This window comes from Drosophila montana, unplaced genomic scaffold (assembly GCF_035044405.1).
Source record: "Drosophila montana isolate Dmon_TW-CO22-7 unplaced genomic scaffold, ASM3504440v1 contig_3218_1, whole genome shotgun sequence".
In the NCBI taxonomy this organism is placed as follows: Eukaryota; Metazoa; Arthropoda; class Insecta; order Diptera; family Drosophilidae; genus Drosophila; species Drosophila montana.
In genome coordinates, this window is record NW_026998098.1 from 152,644 (window position 1) to 168,609 (window position 15,966).

At 39.4% G+C, this 15,966-nt stretch overlaps 3 protein-coding genes and 1 long non-coding RNA gene across 6 annotated transcripts; 2 read left to right on the forward strand and 2 right to left on the reverse strand.

Annotated features, from left to right (window-relative positions):
* The first annotated feature begins 612 nt into the window (after nucleotides 1-612).
* LOC135433539 (small integral membrane protein 8) lies at nucleotides 613-1,139 on the forward strand. The gene is made up of 2 exons (XM_064689658.1): nucleotides 613-797; nucleotides 863-1,139. Exons 1-2 carry the CDS (start codon nucleotides 699-701, stop codon nucleotides 1,019-1,021), a joined length of 258 nt encoding a protein of 85 aa, XP_064545728.1. The 5' UTR covers nucleotides 613-698; the 3' UTR covers nucleotides 1,022-1,139.
* A 127-nt stretch (nucleotides 1,140-1,266) lies between these two features.
* On the reverse strand, nucleotides 1,267-4,702 carry eIF2A (eukaryotic translation initiation factor 2A). Of its 2 annotated transcripts, none has more exons than XM_064689650.1 (4): nucleotides 4,452-4,701; nucleotides 3,084-4,257; nucleotides 2,748-3,022; nucleotides 1,267-1,906 (listed from the first exon to the last, which is right to left on the reverse strand). In XM_064689650.1, exons 1-4 carry the CDS (start codon nucleotides 4,627-4,629, stop codon nucleotides 1,377-1,379), a joined length of 2,157 nt encoding a protein of 718 aa, XP_064545720.1. In that variant the 5' UTR covers nucleotides 4,630-4,701; the 3' UTR covers nucleotides 1,267-1,376. The 2 variants fall into 2 exon arrangements, 1 of the variants encoding a protein (XP_064545720.1); XR_010437110.1 differs by having other exon boundaries at nucleotides 1,861-1,906; nucleotides 2,472-3,022; nucleotides 4,452-4,702.
* Nucleotides 4,703-6,937: 2,235 nt separating this feature from the next.
* Nucleotides 6,938-10,163, reverse strand: LOC135433428 (uncharacterized). Its single transcript, XR_010437091.1, has 4 exons — nucleotides 10,149-10,163; nucleotides 7,704-8,735; nucleotides 7,411-7,636; nucleotides 6,938-7,344 (listed from the first exon to the last, which is right to left on the reverse strand). It is a non-coding gene; the product is annotated as an uncharacterized LOC135433428 (long non-coding RNA).
* LOC135433427 (uncharacterized) lies at nucleotides 8,543-15,809 on the forward strand. 2 transcript variants are annotated; one of them, XM_064689496.1, is made up of 5 exons: nucleotides 8,543-8,593; nucleotides 14,192-14,388; nucleotides 14,489-14,646; nucleotides 14,736-14,919; nucleotides 15,168-15,809. In XM_064689496.1, exons 1-5 carry the CDS (start codon nucleotides 8,561-8,563, stop codon nucleotides 15,349-15,351), a joined length of 756 nt encoding a protein of 251 aa, XP_064545566.1. In that variant the 5' UTR covers nucleotides 8,543-8,560; the 3' UTR covers nucleotides 15,352-15,809. The 2 variants fall into 2 exon arrangements, with proteins under 2 accessions (XP_064545566.1, XP_064545565.1); XM_064689495.1 differs by lacking the exon at nucleotides 8,543-8,593 and adding an exon at nucleotides 8,880-8,930.
* Nucleotides 15,810-15,966: the final 157 nt, after the last annotated feature.

Here is a 15,966-nt window from a genome sequence, read left to right on the forward strand (position 1 = left end):
TATGATTTGTATAAATATTAAAAAATCCTGTTTTTTAGAACAAAGTCTTATTGGGCATGGGAGTAGTCGCGGCCGCTGGGGCTTTTGGATATATAACATACGTGCGCCACAAGTACGAGCGTCTCGGTTATTACATGGCTTTAAAAGAGGATGGACGCACTGAGTTCATTAAAAGGACATCCAATTGGGAAACGTGAAAGCCACTTGCATTTTTCTTTACTTCAATCAAAATTTTAAAAGGATTCTTTGTATTGCATCCCAAACTGTGAAATTACTTTAGAATATTCTTTAAAAAGGTTTTCCTTGATTATATATAAATATATAGACCAACAAATCATATAAATTATAAAAATCTTGAAAGAATTAAATATAATTTTCCTTACTCTGGGCCGCAATGGATGCGGCATTTTTGCTGCGGTCCCTGTAAAATTTGAATTATTTAATATTAAACTGGTTAATTTGTTGACTTTAAATCGTAAGACTTACCAGTAAGTTAGAATGTCAAAAAAGTCGCTATATCGCGCTGTTTCATAGATATTCATCGGATGTTTTGCTGCTCGACTGCGCCTATCGATAGACGATATTCATCGGACGTTTTGCTGCGCGACTGCGCCTATCGATAGACCGCACATGTATTGTTTACTAGAGCATTGTGCAATGTGCCTCAGAATTGTTGAAAATTAAATTGATACATAACTATGAGCGAGAAACAACCACAAAAGCCCGGCGATGGCATACGCTCCATGCGAAGCACAGGTGTTTTCAGATTAATTAACTTTGAGCTTTATACAAAGCCGGTACGTACACCAGCAACATTGAACTGTCGCAATAATTAATATAAATGTTTACTATGAAATTATAGAACAAAGTCATAATGGGCCTAGGCCTGGCGGCAATAACAGGAGTATTTGGATATATTGCGTATATGCGTTACAAGTACGAGAATCTCGGTTATTATGTTGCCGTTAGGGAAGATGGTCGCGAGGAGTTTGTCAAAAAGAAATCCAATTGGGAAACATAAATGGGGTTTTATCTGGAAACTATTTATTACTGTGTAGCACAATTTGGTACATTCAAGAGTTTGATGTTATTGTTGTGGTTGCCAAAATATATATTCAAAAATCACGATAGTAGAAAAATGTTTTTTAAACTTTGAAAAATTTGCGCACGTAAAGAAAACAGCATTAACATTATTCCATTTCAAATCAAATACAGGAAGCTCGAAAGTACATAATTAGGGGGCCCCGAAAAACTAAAACTTGAGTGTTTCGTCTTGTTGCTGTTCGTGCAGTAAACTCCTTGTTATCCATTGTTTTTGTTTTTTTTTTGTTTGTTTTTTTGTTGTATCACACATTTAACAGTTGATGGCATGTCACTTAAACAGATAATTTGAGCGCCTTGAGCTCCTCCAAATAACTTGCCTCCATTTCAATTTTGTTCAACTGATTCAATTCCAGAGTTTCGCCTTGACTTTGACGCGACTTGAGCTTCTTAATGTCCGATAGTTTTTTGGCCACACTACGTATCTTGCGATCCTTGTCGCTATTGTTGTTGCTGCTGCTGCTATTGTTGGCATTGTTATTCTGTGCAACATTGCCATTGGCATGATGACGCGGTGTGCCCAGCTCAGCCGTTTTTTGCTGCTCCTGCTGTTGATGATAATGCTGCTGCTGCTGCTGCCTGGGCAGCGGGCGCTGCTTTTGCGCAGGTCTGCGCGGTGATTCACCAATAGTTACTGCTGATCCTGTTGCAATCTCCTGCTGCTGTTCCAGGCCTTCAATTGGAGCTACTGTAGTTGCAGCTGCATCTGGCGGCGTGGCATCGCCAGCCTCACGCTTGTTGTTGATGTTATTGTTGCCCTTTGCTTTGCTGCTGTTGGTATTCCTTTTCTTATTCTTGCCCATACCTGTAAAGAGAATGTTTCAAAGCAATTAGCGATTGCAAATTAAAATATTTATAGTTAACAACAAATTTGGATGATCTACAACAAAAAACCTAAGCGGCATATTTTAAAACATTTATCTTTATACTGATTATTTTATTTGTTTAAAAACATTCCAAAAGTTTTTGAACATTTGAGTAACAAGTATTGAAATGTTGAATACAGACTGTTACATTTAATATATATAAGTAATATATTTTGCACACTCCCTTAATCTTCATCATTATTTATTCAAGCCACCCAGACGCTAAAATCTTATATAATGAAAGGACCTTTCGCTGCATGACTCTTCCATAGCTAATATACCTATTGTCTAAACTTGCGAAACTCTTATCAGTGCCAAATAATTGGAATAGAAAGTATAAAATCTTCTAAAATTATGATATTATGACAGTTGTAGTTTTGTTAAAAAGTTTCAATGGCGTTTGACCAAATATTGAGAGTATAGGAAAGGAAGGATTATTTAGGTGCTTAATATTTGACCTAAATAACCATAGAAATTTTTTAGGCAATGTACTTGTTTACTTACAGCCACGTGCTCTAAAATCCTACACAATGCATTTTGGGGTTTGTATGAGTGGAATGGAATGATGAATCTTTACAATTTAGTAGCGCTTATGCTGGTAGGGTCGGTAGCGTCGATTGGGTCGCGTAGAGCTCGCACTTGAGCTGCTGTGGTTGCTGTTGACCACGCTCGTTACCAGCTGGCCCTGGCCCTGTTGCTGTTCGCCTGAGCCCTGGCATCGCCGCATTATCGGATTATCCAAGTCATATTGTCTATGCCAAATTTTCCTGCTGCTATTACCTGGTGGTGCTGCTGGAAGTCCCGGCACCGTCGGCTGCGGCAGATACTTTTCCGGATTCTTGCCCTCCTTTAGCAAACGCAAATGGGGCGGTGTGTAGGCCTTCTTGCTGGCCTCTGGCTGACTGGACTTGATGCCCTCATGCTTGGCCTTCGTAATTTTTGGCTCGGCATACGTATTATCCGCACACTGTTGCCACTCAATGCCGAGCAGTTCCTGACCCTGTGGCCATAATGTTTCATGTAGCAATGCGCCCGAATAATGATACACCTTGAACCTAATAAAAAAAAATCCAATTTATATAACAGGATTATTAATCTATCGAATCGTTCGCTTACCCATTGCTAATGCGCAGCCGGGGTGCGGTGGTGGCAGTGACGAACCACTCTCCATTTGGATGCCATTCAAAGTATGTAGTATCCGCGCATTTAATATTGGCGATCCTTTCCCGTTTGACAACATCCCAGACTTCAACAGCGCCGGGCAGGTTGCCAAAACCGGCAAGCACAATCAGGTTGCCGAATGGATTAAAGTAGGCGCAGTTGCGCGGACCCTCGCCAAAATCAAAGATGACATCGCATTTAAGATTGTAGAGTGCCGCCTTGGACGGCATAAAGCCATATACGACAACGAATTCATTAGCCTTGGGGCTCCATTTGACGCTATGCACGGGCCCCTCCTTGGATAATGGCACAGAGCATGTATCGCCCTTGGTGGCCATAAAATGCACTGCTTGATTTCCATAGTAGGAGGCACCGCTCTTGTCCACCTCTGTGCTGGTTAAAAGCAGAAGGCCGCTGCCCCGCTTATTCCACAGCATCTCGACGCGATCAGCTTGAAAGAAGCTCTTGCAGGCAACAGTTTGATTCTGACCCAAAGCCGGATACTTGTAGAGCTTACACATGGATGGTGCGCCCTTTGCTCCAGGAATATAAAACGCCAGATATGGCGGACTATTGCCCGGACCAAGGGATAACATACCGCCACGACTGCCGCCAATCTTGCGTGATGTGCTGGCAAATCCTTCAACTGGACCAGCTGCCAGATCATAAAAAAGGGCCTCCCCGCCTACGACCAAGGCGAAGATTGATTCGTCCGATGACCACGAGGGCTGCCAATCAGTTTGATTTTTTTGCACAATGGCAAAGACCTCAGTGCCAGTGGCAACATCATAAACAAGCAAATTTGCAGCACCTTCGGGACGATCCTTCGTAATGGCATAGTGCTCCCAGGTGCAAAGATAATTGCCACGCGGTGAGAACTTGAGATAGAAGGCCTTTGGACGCGGCAGCGTGCACTGTACCGGCCAGCAACCAGCGTTGCCAGTGTTGGAAGTGGGCACGTGTAGCACCTTCACCTCGACACCATTCGAGTATGCGAAGTAGCGACCATCTGGACTGAAGCAGATCGAACGCGAACTTTTCGTCTCCTCTCGCGGCAAATTGGGCTTGTGCTCGTATGGCTGTTTTGCACCAGCTGACGACCACAGCTCAACAGCCACGCTAGAGCGAACTGCAAATAGGCGGGCGAGAAAAAGTTAGTAGCCAACACCACATACACGCGGTTTGGGGGACGGTCAGAAAAAATGCTTATTTTATATGTATTGACTGCGGCCCCAAGGGTCGCAAACTATTCAATTGTGAGGTGAATCTTTATAGCTATCATGTGGTATGCAATTAGATGGATATTATTTGTTGTATATTTACTTGCAAGGGTAGGAACAACACCGTCCACAGCCGCAGCCATTGTCTTCAATCTCTCACACACACACACACGGTCACTGGCAGCAGTGTTGGTCAACAGTTGTTTGTGTACGCACGGTTGTATTGTGTTGTAATCGATAACGCTAAAGCAACATGCATTGGGCGCGCTTAAAACGAACATCAACCAAACGTATTCAAAAACTGCAACAAAATTTTATGCTCTACGTGAATTTCAAAACATTTTTAGACTAAAGAATTTTGTTACTTTGAAGCATCAAGGCAAACTTGGTGCACAGTACAAATTTGATGGCAGGAGGCGCTTCTACTTTCTCTGTATCTCAAATTCTATACACAACGTCAGAGTTTTCATTTCTTTTGGCAAACTATTACGACAGTTAATGTTTAGTTGTTAAGCACAACAAAATAAAAGTACCGCACAATTGGCATTGGAACTCGTTCAGTTACTTTCGCTGAAAATTGTGACCAAACAACGACCCATGCACAGTGGTCAAATGTTTAATATATCGCAATTATAGACATTAAGATATACGTTTTGTTCTTTATTTATTCATTCTTTATTTTGAAAAATGGTATAAAATGCATATATATATTTTTAATGTAATTATAATTGCAATACAAAAAAGAATGCAACTTTTATATTATGATACATTTTTAAGGAATCAAATTGAGAGAATTAGTAGATTCTTATTTTGGTGAATGACCTGTGAACCGTAAACTTTGCCCCACTGTGTGCGACGCGTCGATGACACCTGTGTGTGGACAGACAGTGGACACATCAAACATGTAATGGCCATTCATGTTTCAGTTTGACAATGTTTTCATTGTTGCGGGCCGCGAGTGCGACATTTGTTTCAATTGTTAGTTACTATTAATTTTATTTTATTTATACTCGTATACTTAGCCAACAGTCGAACACTTTTTCTGCACGGCGACTGCGACGACAATTGACTTTAAATTTCTGGCATTTACCAAAGAGAAATGTTAACACAACCTCAACTTTGAAAGTTTTGTAACTGAGTGTGCGTGCGTGTGCGTGTGTGTGTGTGTGTGTGTGCGTACATTTTTTATTCCATCTTTTGATAATAACCATCACAAATTGAAACTAATATAGCTCGGCGACGGCAACTTTCCCAAAATGAAAAGCGCCTTTGGCATGGACGTACGCATTTATCTACAGATATTTACAGAATATGCTGTTATGCAATAATATTAATTGTAATTCAATTAAATGCAGTGCATGGCTCAGCCATTTCGTAATGCTTTCGGTTTTTTTTGTTTTTTTATTTATGCAGGTGAAAATTCCAATCACATTTACACTCATCTATGATATCTGACATTTGTAAATATTATAGATTTTGTTAGATCACAGGATACGTATGGGACAAGGTTAAAAGTTGACTCTGGTGCGGATGCTAAGTCACATAAAACGCACTCGTATACACATCCATATATCCATAGAGGTTTATCTTTATGTACATACATATGTATATATGATTGCATATATATGTATATGCATTCTTAGATCACACCCGATGTGTAGCTTCTTGCTTGTTTGATTTGAAACTCAACATGAATAATCCTCTTCAGTCAAGCAGGCGCAGATGGCGACACAAGGAACGCAAATTACAAATAACAAACAAAAAGAGCAACATAATATTCCCAGTGCTACAGCAGCTATTACTGCCAGGTAAAAGTTTCCAGACTTTTTATCCAGTACCTTCATTTTTTAGAAGTCGCTAATAATTTTGAGGTGTTGTTTTTTTTTATAACAGTTAAGTAAAGGCATGTGTTTATTTTACGATCTTCAAACATTCACTCAGTCAAACAAATATATTCGTTCATTATTTATTTTCCATTTAATATCCTTAAACAAATAGATTGTTAAAACTAGTGTATACTTTCAGATAATAGAAACAAGTAAGAGGTTCTAGTCGGGAGCTCCCGACTATAGGGATACCCTGAACCCTCTTCTTCCGACAGACGATAGGTATAAAATGAAAAATACTTGATATATATATACTATTCTAGAAGCTAAATGTCAAGTATGGTGACTCTAGCTCTTATTATTTGCCGAATTTGCTCAAAAGCCAGGATTTCGATATCGATTTGTATCGATTATTTGGAAACGGGGCAAGTTATCGAATATCGGAAACAAACTCGATCTGCGCGGGCACTAGGAGCCAAATTGCAAGTCTCTAGTTCTTATAGGTTCTGAGATCCTTGTGTTAATATGTACATACGGACAGACGGACATGGCTAGATCGACTCGGCTGTTGATGCTGATCAAGAATGTATATACTTTAAGGGGTCGGAGATGCTTGCTTCTGCCTGTTACATACATTTGCACAAATACATTATACCCTTTTTATCCAGTTTTAATGGATTCAGGGTATAAAAATCAAGAAGTTATGCATAATTATTCATAAATAAATATTCATAAATATGCTAATAACAATAAAAAATATCAATGATTTTTAATTTTAATATATTTGCTTTAACTTTCCAATTAACTAACGTTTATTACAATAAATTTGGACTGCAATATTTCAATTGAATTTGGTTTATGTACAGTGTGGCCAGACTTCTTGTTGCTTGCTTGCTTGTTTGAATCAGTATCCGAACGTGTTGCAGCTTCTGAGGCTCAGCGATTTATTCCTCGTAACCCTCATCTCCAGAACAACAGAGGCCACAACAACCCATTATGGCTAGACAGGGGCAGCAGAGTATCATAATAACACAGCAACAGCATAAAAATAATATTAACATAATAATCCCGATAATTATAAAAATAATAGAGGGGCTCTTCTTCTTTCTCGGGTCGCGTGCTGTCTCTTTTATGACTGCCTTTACGGTTGTTCTTGGTATATCCATTGTACTTTGAAAAATTAAATTTTAATAACTAAATGTAACAGTTTGTCTTATAACCATAGAGTAAACATACACTCTTCAGCAAGTTATTCTCTTCTAGCGAATGCCTTTTATAACAATCCAGCACTTTAGTTAATTAAGCCTGCAAAGGTCTGTCCTTATCCTTTTGGAATTGGAATATTTCCTCTAGGGGATGGGTTCCTTTCATGTGCACATATAAATCAATTAGATTGACTTCATCGATTGTTTGCAGATCTCAGTAGCCGTAGCAACAGGAAAACAAAATTGTATGTATTTATCTGTTCAAAATTGGAGCAATATCAAAATGTTCGAATGTTTTTACTATGGTAGTTGATTTTTACACACCTTTCGTTGTATGTTGTATAATTGCATTGGTTATGGTACTTTTGATGTTGATTCTTTGTTTACTTGGTTCCTGCTGTGGTCTAAATTGCTGTCAAGGCATATGACAGGGAGTTTTTAAATTACAAATATGAACATATGATTATAAAAAAATTATGCAGCATACAAAACTTGGATACGAGTTTGTTTTTAGTTCAGGTAAGTCTAGAAAGTTTGTAAGTCAACCAATGAATATTGCTTAATTCAGCCCAACTTGCAAATTTCTATTCTCTTTCATGTGCAATCCTTGAGCCTTTCAAAATTGACGTTCTTCGGGAAAAAGTTGAGATGATAAATGTTGATCAAATGCGTCGGAAATTATTTCGTAGCTCTTAAAAATCCTATATTGAATGGCCAATTTGTAAGTGAAAACCATTTGAAACAAGACTTTTCGATATTTATTTAAACAATTTTGTATAAACTGGTGTACATGTTTTTAAATTAAATTGAATTACGTTGCAGTTTCTGGTACAATATTTGGATAAATTTGCATGCTACGCCTGCATTGACGACCGACAGCTGACAAGATATTTTCAGATTTTAAATAACTTTAAATTTGTAATACGGAATATATACGCATTTTGTATCAGACTTATGCGTCGCTTATGCACGCTGGTTCAACTTTATTGGTGCTGTTTTGGGCGTTCATCATTCGCATTAGCTGCAGTTTTCCGCGGCCCAGACGACGACCAATCCCGATTCCAGTGTCAACAACAGGTTACGACCAATGCGTCGCAGTCGTTGCGCAGTCGGTGCGCAGTCGCAGTCGCAGTCGCAGCGGCAGCAGCTAACAGCCAACCGAGCGGCCAAGTGCTTAAGGAATGGTAAACGTTACCTGTGCACGTCAGTCCAAGGTGAGCGCTCGTGCTGTTCGGTTTGCTTTGGTTTGGTTTGGTTTGGTTTGTTGTTGGGCCGCGTTGTTCCACTCCTCAAAGACCAAGACGCTGAGCTTGAAATTGAAATTCTTTTGTGCTGGCCCTGTGGCTCGTGTGGTCTCTGTTACGTGTTTCGATCAAGTGCGGTGCGGAAAGCAAATCAAATTTGTATACATAAAAAACGTTAAACCAAAACGAAGCTGCTTCCAAGTACAGCAAACCAACACACACACCCAAACACACATACAAACAAACACACACACACACACACAGTTTTAAAATGGAATACCGGTGCTTAAGTAGAAGTTCTGTCAAAGTAAGTGACCCCAATAAGCCAAAAAAAAAAAAAAAGAGTTACAACTAACAGTTCCTTGGGCGACTAGAAAATACTCTGTACAAAGCTCTTGATTAAATTGTGAGTTTATCTGAATATAAGCTCTGCTTATTAAGTGTAAATTAACAAAATGTGTTGTCCTTTTTGTCAAGTCAAGTTTGGATTTTCAAGTGCTGACACACTTGTGTGTACAATTAGTATATGCCGTTTTGTGCATTTCGTGAGTACAGGGTATAAAGAGCGCAGCCAGCCAATAAAGTGCCCACAAGGAAGCTCAAGTTGTCTCTCCAACTCTCCGGCTCTTTACATTGAACTTGGCATTGTTCTCAGTTGCCGCTGTCGTCGTTGTGTCTGTATTCCTTTTGACGCTGCAAACCAGTATGCCATAAAAACTCTGTATATGTATATATATTATATATATTCAGGTGCAAGCAGCATAGGTGTGTATGTGCACACAAATGCAGCCTGGCTGGCCCAACCCAACTGGCAGCCGAGTCACCGGAACACCTTGGTGGTCCATTAGAGATTAAGCGACATTTGGGTTCGGCTTGGCTAGGCTTGCCTGGATTCTTTAGGAATTTCCGCTGGCTGCCTGCTGGATTGGACAAAACCACGACCTATTTCTGCTGTCAGCCAATCACTTGCTAAAATTATCACCTTTCTTTGACTTTCTTTTTGCCCGCTGTGTGCCCCACACACAGTCGCAGCCTTAACGAATTTTTAATGAATTTGCTTTGCCCAAATAACTTTTACTAGCTGCTTTTTATTACCCATGTCACGTTGAAAATATGCATATACATATGTATATGGCTTATGGGTTTTCCTTAAATGGGTTTTACCAATTGCCAAATGCGGGTGGAGAAGTTCTCGAGATTTTGTAAACTGCTTGGGCAAGATTTTGCATTTAGGAGGTCCTTTGTATTAGATGATTAATGTTAATTTGGTAAAGATATATCAGAGGGATATAAGCAAAAATATTGCAAGTGGGAATTGCTAAAATTTAAATGTATTATATTAATTCAAAAATGTCTAATGTCCATGTCCTAAATAATCAAAATGAGAAAAATTATGCTTAAGTGAGAGTTTTTTTAATTGGTCTCAAACCATCCCATTATCCCACGAACATTGACGTTTTCTCTCTACGTCTAATCTATTGCTTATTTAAAATGCCAGATTCGACATTTTTATGCTCTTACTCACGTTTTGTAGTTTAATACGTTCAGGCTCATCAATCTGCAAACCTTTTGCCTTATACCATTTTATCCATGCTTTTGCCATACCCGTTCGCTGGGCCAAAACGTGCTGCTCAGTTGCCGTGTTGAAGATGATTCAAAATAAATTCCGAGACTGATTCAAAGAGACGCGGTCAGTTGGCCCAAAGCGAAATACAATTTTTTTTGAAAAGTAGGCTAAACATATTCATACTTTGATTTTATGGTATCCCGTGAATGTTTTTTTTTTTTCATTTTTTCACTGCTTGGAGCCGGTCTTGACACACGCACCCAACTCTTCTACCTTCTGAGCGTGAAAATCTCATTCATGCGTGCCAGCTTCAAGCCAATGGGAGTTTTGTTGTTGTTCTCATTTGACTTCTTGACTGTGACGAAGCTGAACCCAACCTTTAAAACCATTTGAATATTTGCAAAACGATGCATGAGCGGAATTAAAAACTGTAAAACAAAGAGGTATTCAGTTTTTAGGTCAGAATGTTGCCATTCTGTTCATTCTGATTGACGTTTGCGTATGAAATACATAGTAAAAATACCAAATGTTTGTGGAAATTCACATTTTCATAAATGTGTGTTAATTGGTATATTTAATGTAGCGCCAAGAACTAACAGTACTTGTTTAGCACATAATTGATGAGAAGTGTTTGCCTTAGGCATAACTATAAAATTTTTTTTTGTAGAATTGCTTAGAGAAATCTTGGGCTGCCCTCCACTCTCCCCGCTAAACGAAAAAAATAAAGCGTAATGAGTAAAAGTGTCAGCGACTGTAGCTAATTATTATTATTTTTATTGTTATCATTATTTCGGTTCTACTTGGGGGCAGCGAAATTTTTGTTTTATTTGCTCTTAACCTCGTTTCCACGCACGATCGCGAACCGCCAGCTCTAGCCGGACAATGGCCAAAGTACGCACGCAGCATGCGAAGTAGCCCAAAATGAAAGCTGTTGTCATCGTGTGGGAGGCAGAGAGAGGTAGCAATGGCAGCCGCAGCCATTGCACTTGTCTGTGTCTTTCTCTGTCACACCGCTTGCCAGCTGCTTCTAACTGTATTTCGAGCTTCAAGATACAAAAGCAGTGTTGTTGTGGTTTCTGAGTCTGAGAAAACGTGCTTTGCATGCCTAGAGAGCGAAAAAAAAAACCGCATTGAAAGTTTTGTCGCTCGGGGTTATCACGCCAAAGCGTAGAATCATGTTGTTGTCTTGGCAGCTGCATGTTAAATAAAAAAAAAACGGTCTAATGGGCAACGGTTAACAAATCAAAGAAATGCTAAGAACTGTTTAAGTTGCGGCCTTTTGCAGCACTGCATTTTATACATATATCGTCATCGTAATCGATTGACAATGTAAAACAAGCACAAACTGACAACAACAGGTGGCCTGTAATCGATCCTGCACGAGATGTTTTGGCCAGCACAAAGGCCTTGAAAATTGTGCCAAGCAAACAACGCAAACAAATAACAATTTATTTCATTTAATAGAGATTACCGGTGACTGCCATCGAGAATATGGAACTCTCTGCATGCCGACAGCTGCCAGCGCTTATCAATAAACCAGTTTCGAGTTGTTTGCTATTTGTTTGCTGTCAATAATCTGTCGTCGCCCCATTGCGCTGCCATGCTCTATAAAACCAATTTTCACTTGAACTTGTAGCTTGTATGGAGCTAAAAGCAGGCGGCACAGCGCCCATATTGTTTGAGCCAATTTGTGCTTTGTATTAGAATTAAATATTGTTTATTAAATGTTTATGCTTTCCCAAAAGCTGCCATCGGCTAATAGGCGACGATTCAAGAGCGCGACATGTGAGTGATGGAGAGAGAGAGAGAGAGAGACAGAGAGGGAGATGAATGTAGGTCGTTAACCTCGTTATAACGGCACCTTATATGTATGTAAGAGCTCTCATATGTGCGTACATACATATATGTACATGCTGTATGTATGTGCATATGTGTGCTCTTGATAGTTTTGCTGTTTCTTTTGCTGTAGTTTTAATTCTTATTCTTTCTAACCTGCCTACCTTGCGAGTTAAGTCACCAACAACAACAACAACAGACACACACACAACATTTAGTGCGTTGCCGCTGCTGTTTTAAGTTGTTGCTGTGTTTTTTGTTGCTGTTATGTAAGCGCTCTTTTGTCGCCGCCTAATGACTGCGCATTAGTCCAAAAAGTTGAAATCGTCGCCGCGGGCGCCTTCAATGTCTTTTTGATTAATGCATGATTTTACAATTTCTAACCCAATTATGAGATGAGAAAAAAGAAACGGCTTATCATAATTATAATTATTTGCATGTTTTGCTGTTCGTCCAGTCATTGGCGCGACAATTTCAATGAACCCAACAATGACGGTCCCTCATTAGGCTGCGTCTTTTCACCCAAATCGCCTGGCTGGCAAACCAATTGCTATTGTCCGCAACCAATCCGCTGATTGAGCTACGGAAAGACTGAAAATCGGTTTCAGACATGGTTCAAATGGCAACGTTATGCGTAAATGTGAAATTAGTTAGTTAAGAGTAGGGACTATGTGTTTATTACGATTATTAAACGAAATTGTTAGGGGGGCCTTAAAAACAAGAAAGTTAAAAAACCGGCATTGACAATAGCGCCATTAATGACGACCACAGAAGAATTTGACAAAAGGGCCAGCCAGAGTTCAGGTGAGAGTGGTCCCAGGCACTGTGAAACCTGCGGTCTGGCCAGAGTGTGCGACTTGAGGAGCCAACAACAGCTTTGTCGACAGTCGACAGTCGCAGCGCAAGTTCATTAATTTCTTGTAATGAATGTGAAAAGAATTAAATAATAGAATTTCGCTTTCATTTACTTCCCACAAGCGAGCACACGCAATGGGCCGTAATGAGTCCGGTCCGGTTGGCACTTCAAACATTTCGTCAAATGTGCAATTGAAAAGAAAGTTTAGTTTTGTTTTTGTGCTTTCGCACGCAAAGTAATACAAAGCAGCCCGTGGGCCACAATAATAGGCATGTGCAAAGTATATAATAAAAGAAATGTTTAAATCAATTTAAAAATTGCAATTATTTTTTATTGATAAACATCAAACATGGTAGTGAGGACATTGCACGATACAACTTGTCGGAGACAGCGTTAGCCGCGCCTGAGCTTATTATCTTTTTAGCATGACATACGTGAAATGATTTTCTCAGCGGGCATCTTAGTTTTCGTTTTTTTTTTTTTGTGAAAAAAGCAAATTATGTGCTGCTGCAATTTGATTCAATCGAAACTGGTTTTTCGGCGTTGGCCTCTTGCCTTTTTTATATTTATTTTTTTGGTCAGGCCAACACTTGATCAACAAAAATCTGCACAGAGAAAGTGAAAGAAAATACCAAACAAGAAAAAAAAAACAAAACAAGACAACGATACATAAAACTACAAGAAGTGGTAATAAAAAGTTCAGACCGTATTAGAAGCCAACTTTGCATGTTGTTGAAAAATGTATTAACATTTTTCTTGTTGTTGTTATTGCTGCTTGCTTTTGGCCCCGCCAATTGGAATTTCTTCTTTTGTTTTTACTTTCACGTACGGTTTATGGGGGCGATTGCGGTTGCCGTGATTATTTATGAATCCTACTAATTTGCTTAGTATCCACAAAAGTTGAAGCGGGTCAAGACTGGCATTGCCTGCCTTCGTTTTCGAGAAAATAGAAATTTTTTTTATTGAGCTTCAGGAATGTTAATAAGAAAACTAACGAGCTTATTGCATATGTGTTCGTATTCGTGTAAATACTATAATTTGAAATGTTATAATCAGCACTAGACAAAAAGCATTTAATATTTGTATGCCAATAAACAGGTGTAGTGATCGTTGGTCATGCTGAATTGATTACAGGGCATATTTTAGTCGAGCACTTCTGAGTATTGTGCTAATGCTGCATGACGAAGCAATTTTTAGCCTAACACTTATTGGCATGTTCGCTGTAACTGTTATAAGTACAGGCTTCTCTCCTAAAATATCGATAATATTTTGAATATGCATTCAATTGTATGTGTTTTTCTCTTCCCAGCATCTAACGGCACTCTGCGTCATCAGCATTGCACTCACATGCGCCAATGCGGCGTTGTGGCCCAGCTTCAGCAGCAGCAGCGCAGATGATGCGCCGCCAAGCAAATGCTCCGGTGCGCGTGGATTGAAATATTTGTCTGGTGATGCGTTGACAGATTCACTAGACTGCCTGGGTCCAAATAATGCGCCATATCCCAGGTATGTACGTGTGTGTGTGTGTGTGTGTCTGTGACTCATTACGCTTTGACACAATGCTAAACTTTCTTTTCTAACGCCTCTGCTTGTCTATCGATTGCAGCGCGGCCGTTGCGCGCACATTCTCCAATTGGAACGGAAATTCGCGACGTGGACGTCAAAGCAAATTGCCCAGCACACTGGATCCAGCAATAACCACAAGTGCATTGTTGAGGGCCTACGATGAGGTGAACAATGAGGCTATCGGAAGCAATCGTTATGGTAAGTCGGTCAGCAGCAAATGCTAATGATGGTGTGGCCGTAATTGATTGAATGATTGATTGATTGCTTGACTCTCCGTTGATTCGCAGGTCGTTCATTAAAGAATGGTACGCCGGCGCAACAGTGCAAGAGCGATACGCCGGCGCGACTTTGCAAGACGCGCTACAATACAACTGCGCCCATGTATGGCGTTAGCTTGACCTCGGGTCAGCCCGTGACCATTGTGCAAAAGTTTCCCGATCTATTGCAACAGGTGGTTTTTGAGGTGTGCGAGTGAGTATTCTAAACCTAACAACGTGTTTACAATGTATGTACACATGTATGTATGTGTCGCTATGAGCTGCCAAAATTATTATTCGGTGCTGCCAGACTGACGAATTTTGATGTCATTTTTATAGCACGCTAAAATAGTTCATTAGAGCTTTTGGTGAGCTTGTAAACGTACATATTACATATATTAGAAGCTGCTAAGCCCGAATACATATTATCTGATTAATCAATAATGTTAAATTTTGGTACAGATCCTCAGAATGCGATGTGGTGCGTGGCGAGTGCACGCAAACGTATGTGCCTTATTTGTTCCTGGTTATACCTCTGGGCCCAGTAACGCTTACTGGCCAGGATTATGTGCTCGTTGAGAGCGGCTGTGTCTGCAAGCCAAAATATTCGACGGGTGCCGCTCAAGAGCCTAACATGATACCGTAAATGCATGAAAGTGTGATCACACTGGTATACAACAGCAACCAAAAGAACTGAGCGAGTTTATAGGGTGGAGCGGCAAAATTTACTTAAATCTGGAATTATTTTTTGTAGCAAAATCATATTTTTAATGTTATTTATTCGCTTTTCGTTTGCCTCTATTTATCTCTCCCTATCGCTGTTTAAATGAAATAGGCTTTTGCTCGAAAAATAATGCTAAAATTAAGTTTTTAATTAAAATAATGCATTTAAATTAATTAACATTAATATCATGGAACATCAGCTGCCGAACAAATTATAAGATTTGTGGTATGAAAGAAACAAATGACAAACACGCACATGGCAAAACAAATTTAGTTATATTTACATATAATGATTTAATTATAACAAGCCTTTTTAACGTTTTGTTAAAATTTATGTGTATGTACTAATTTTAAAAGAAATAAATTATTTTAAATAAACAATCGCTTATGCATCATCGATTTTTATTCAGTTCGATAAGCAAATATCGATGACCACCGTGTTGTGCAATTTTTACAATTACAATATAAAATACAATCGAGTGCGGTATATTTGGCAATTCTAAAAACGGTTTTCTTGTAAAAAGAATCGCTTGCAAAA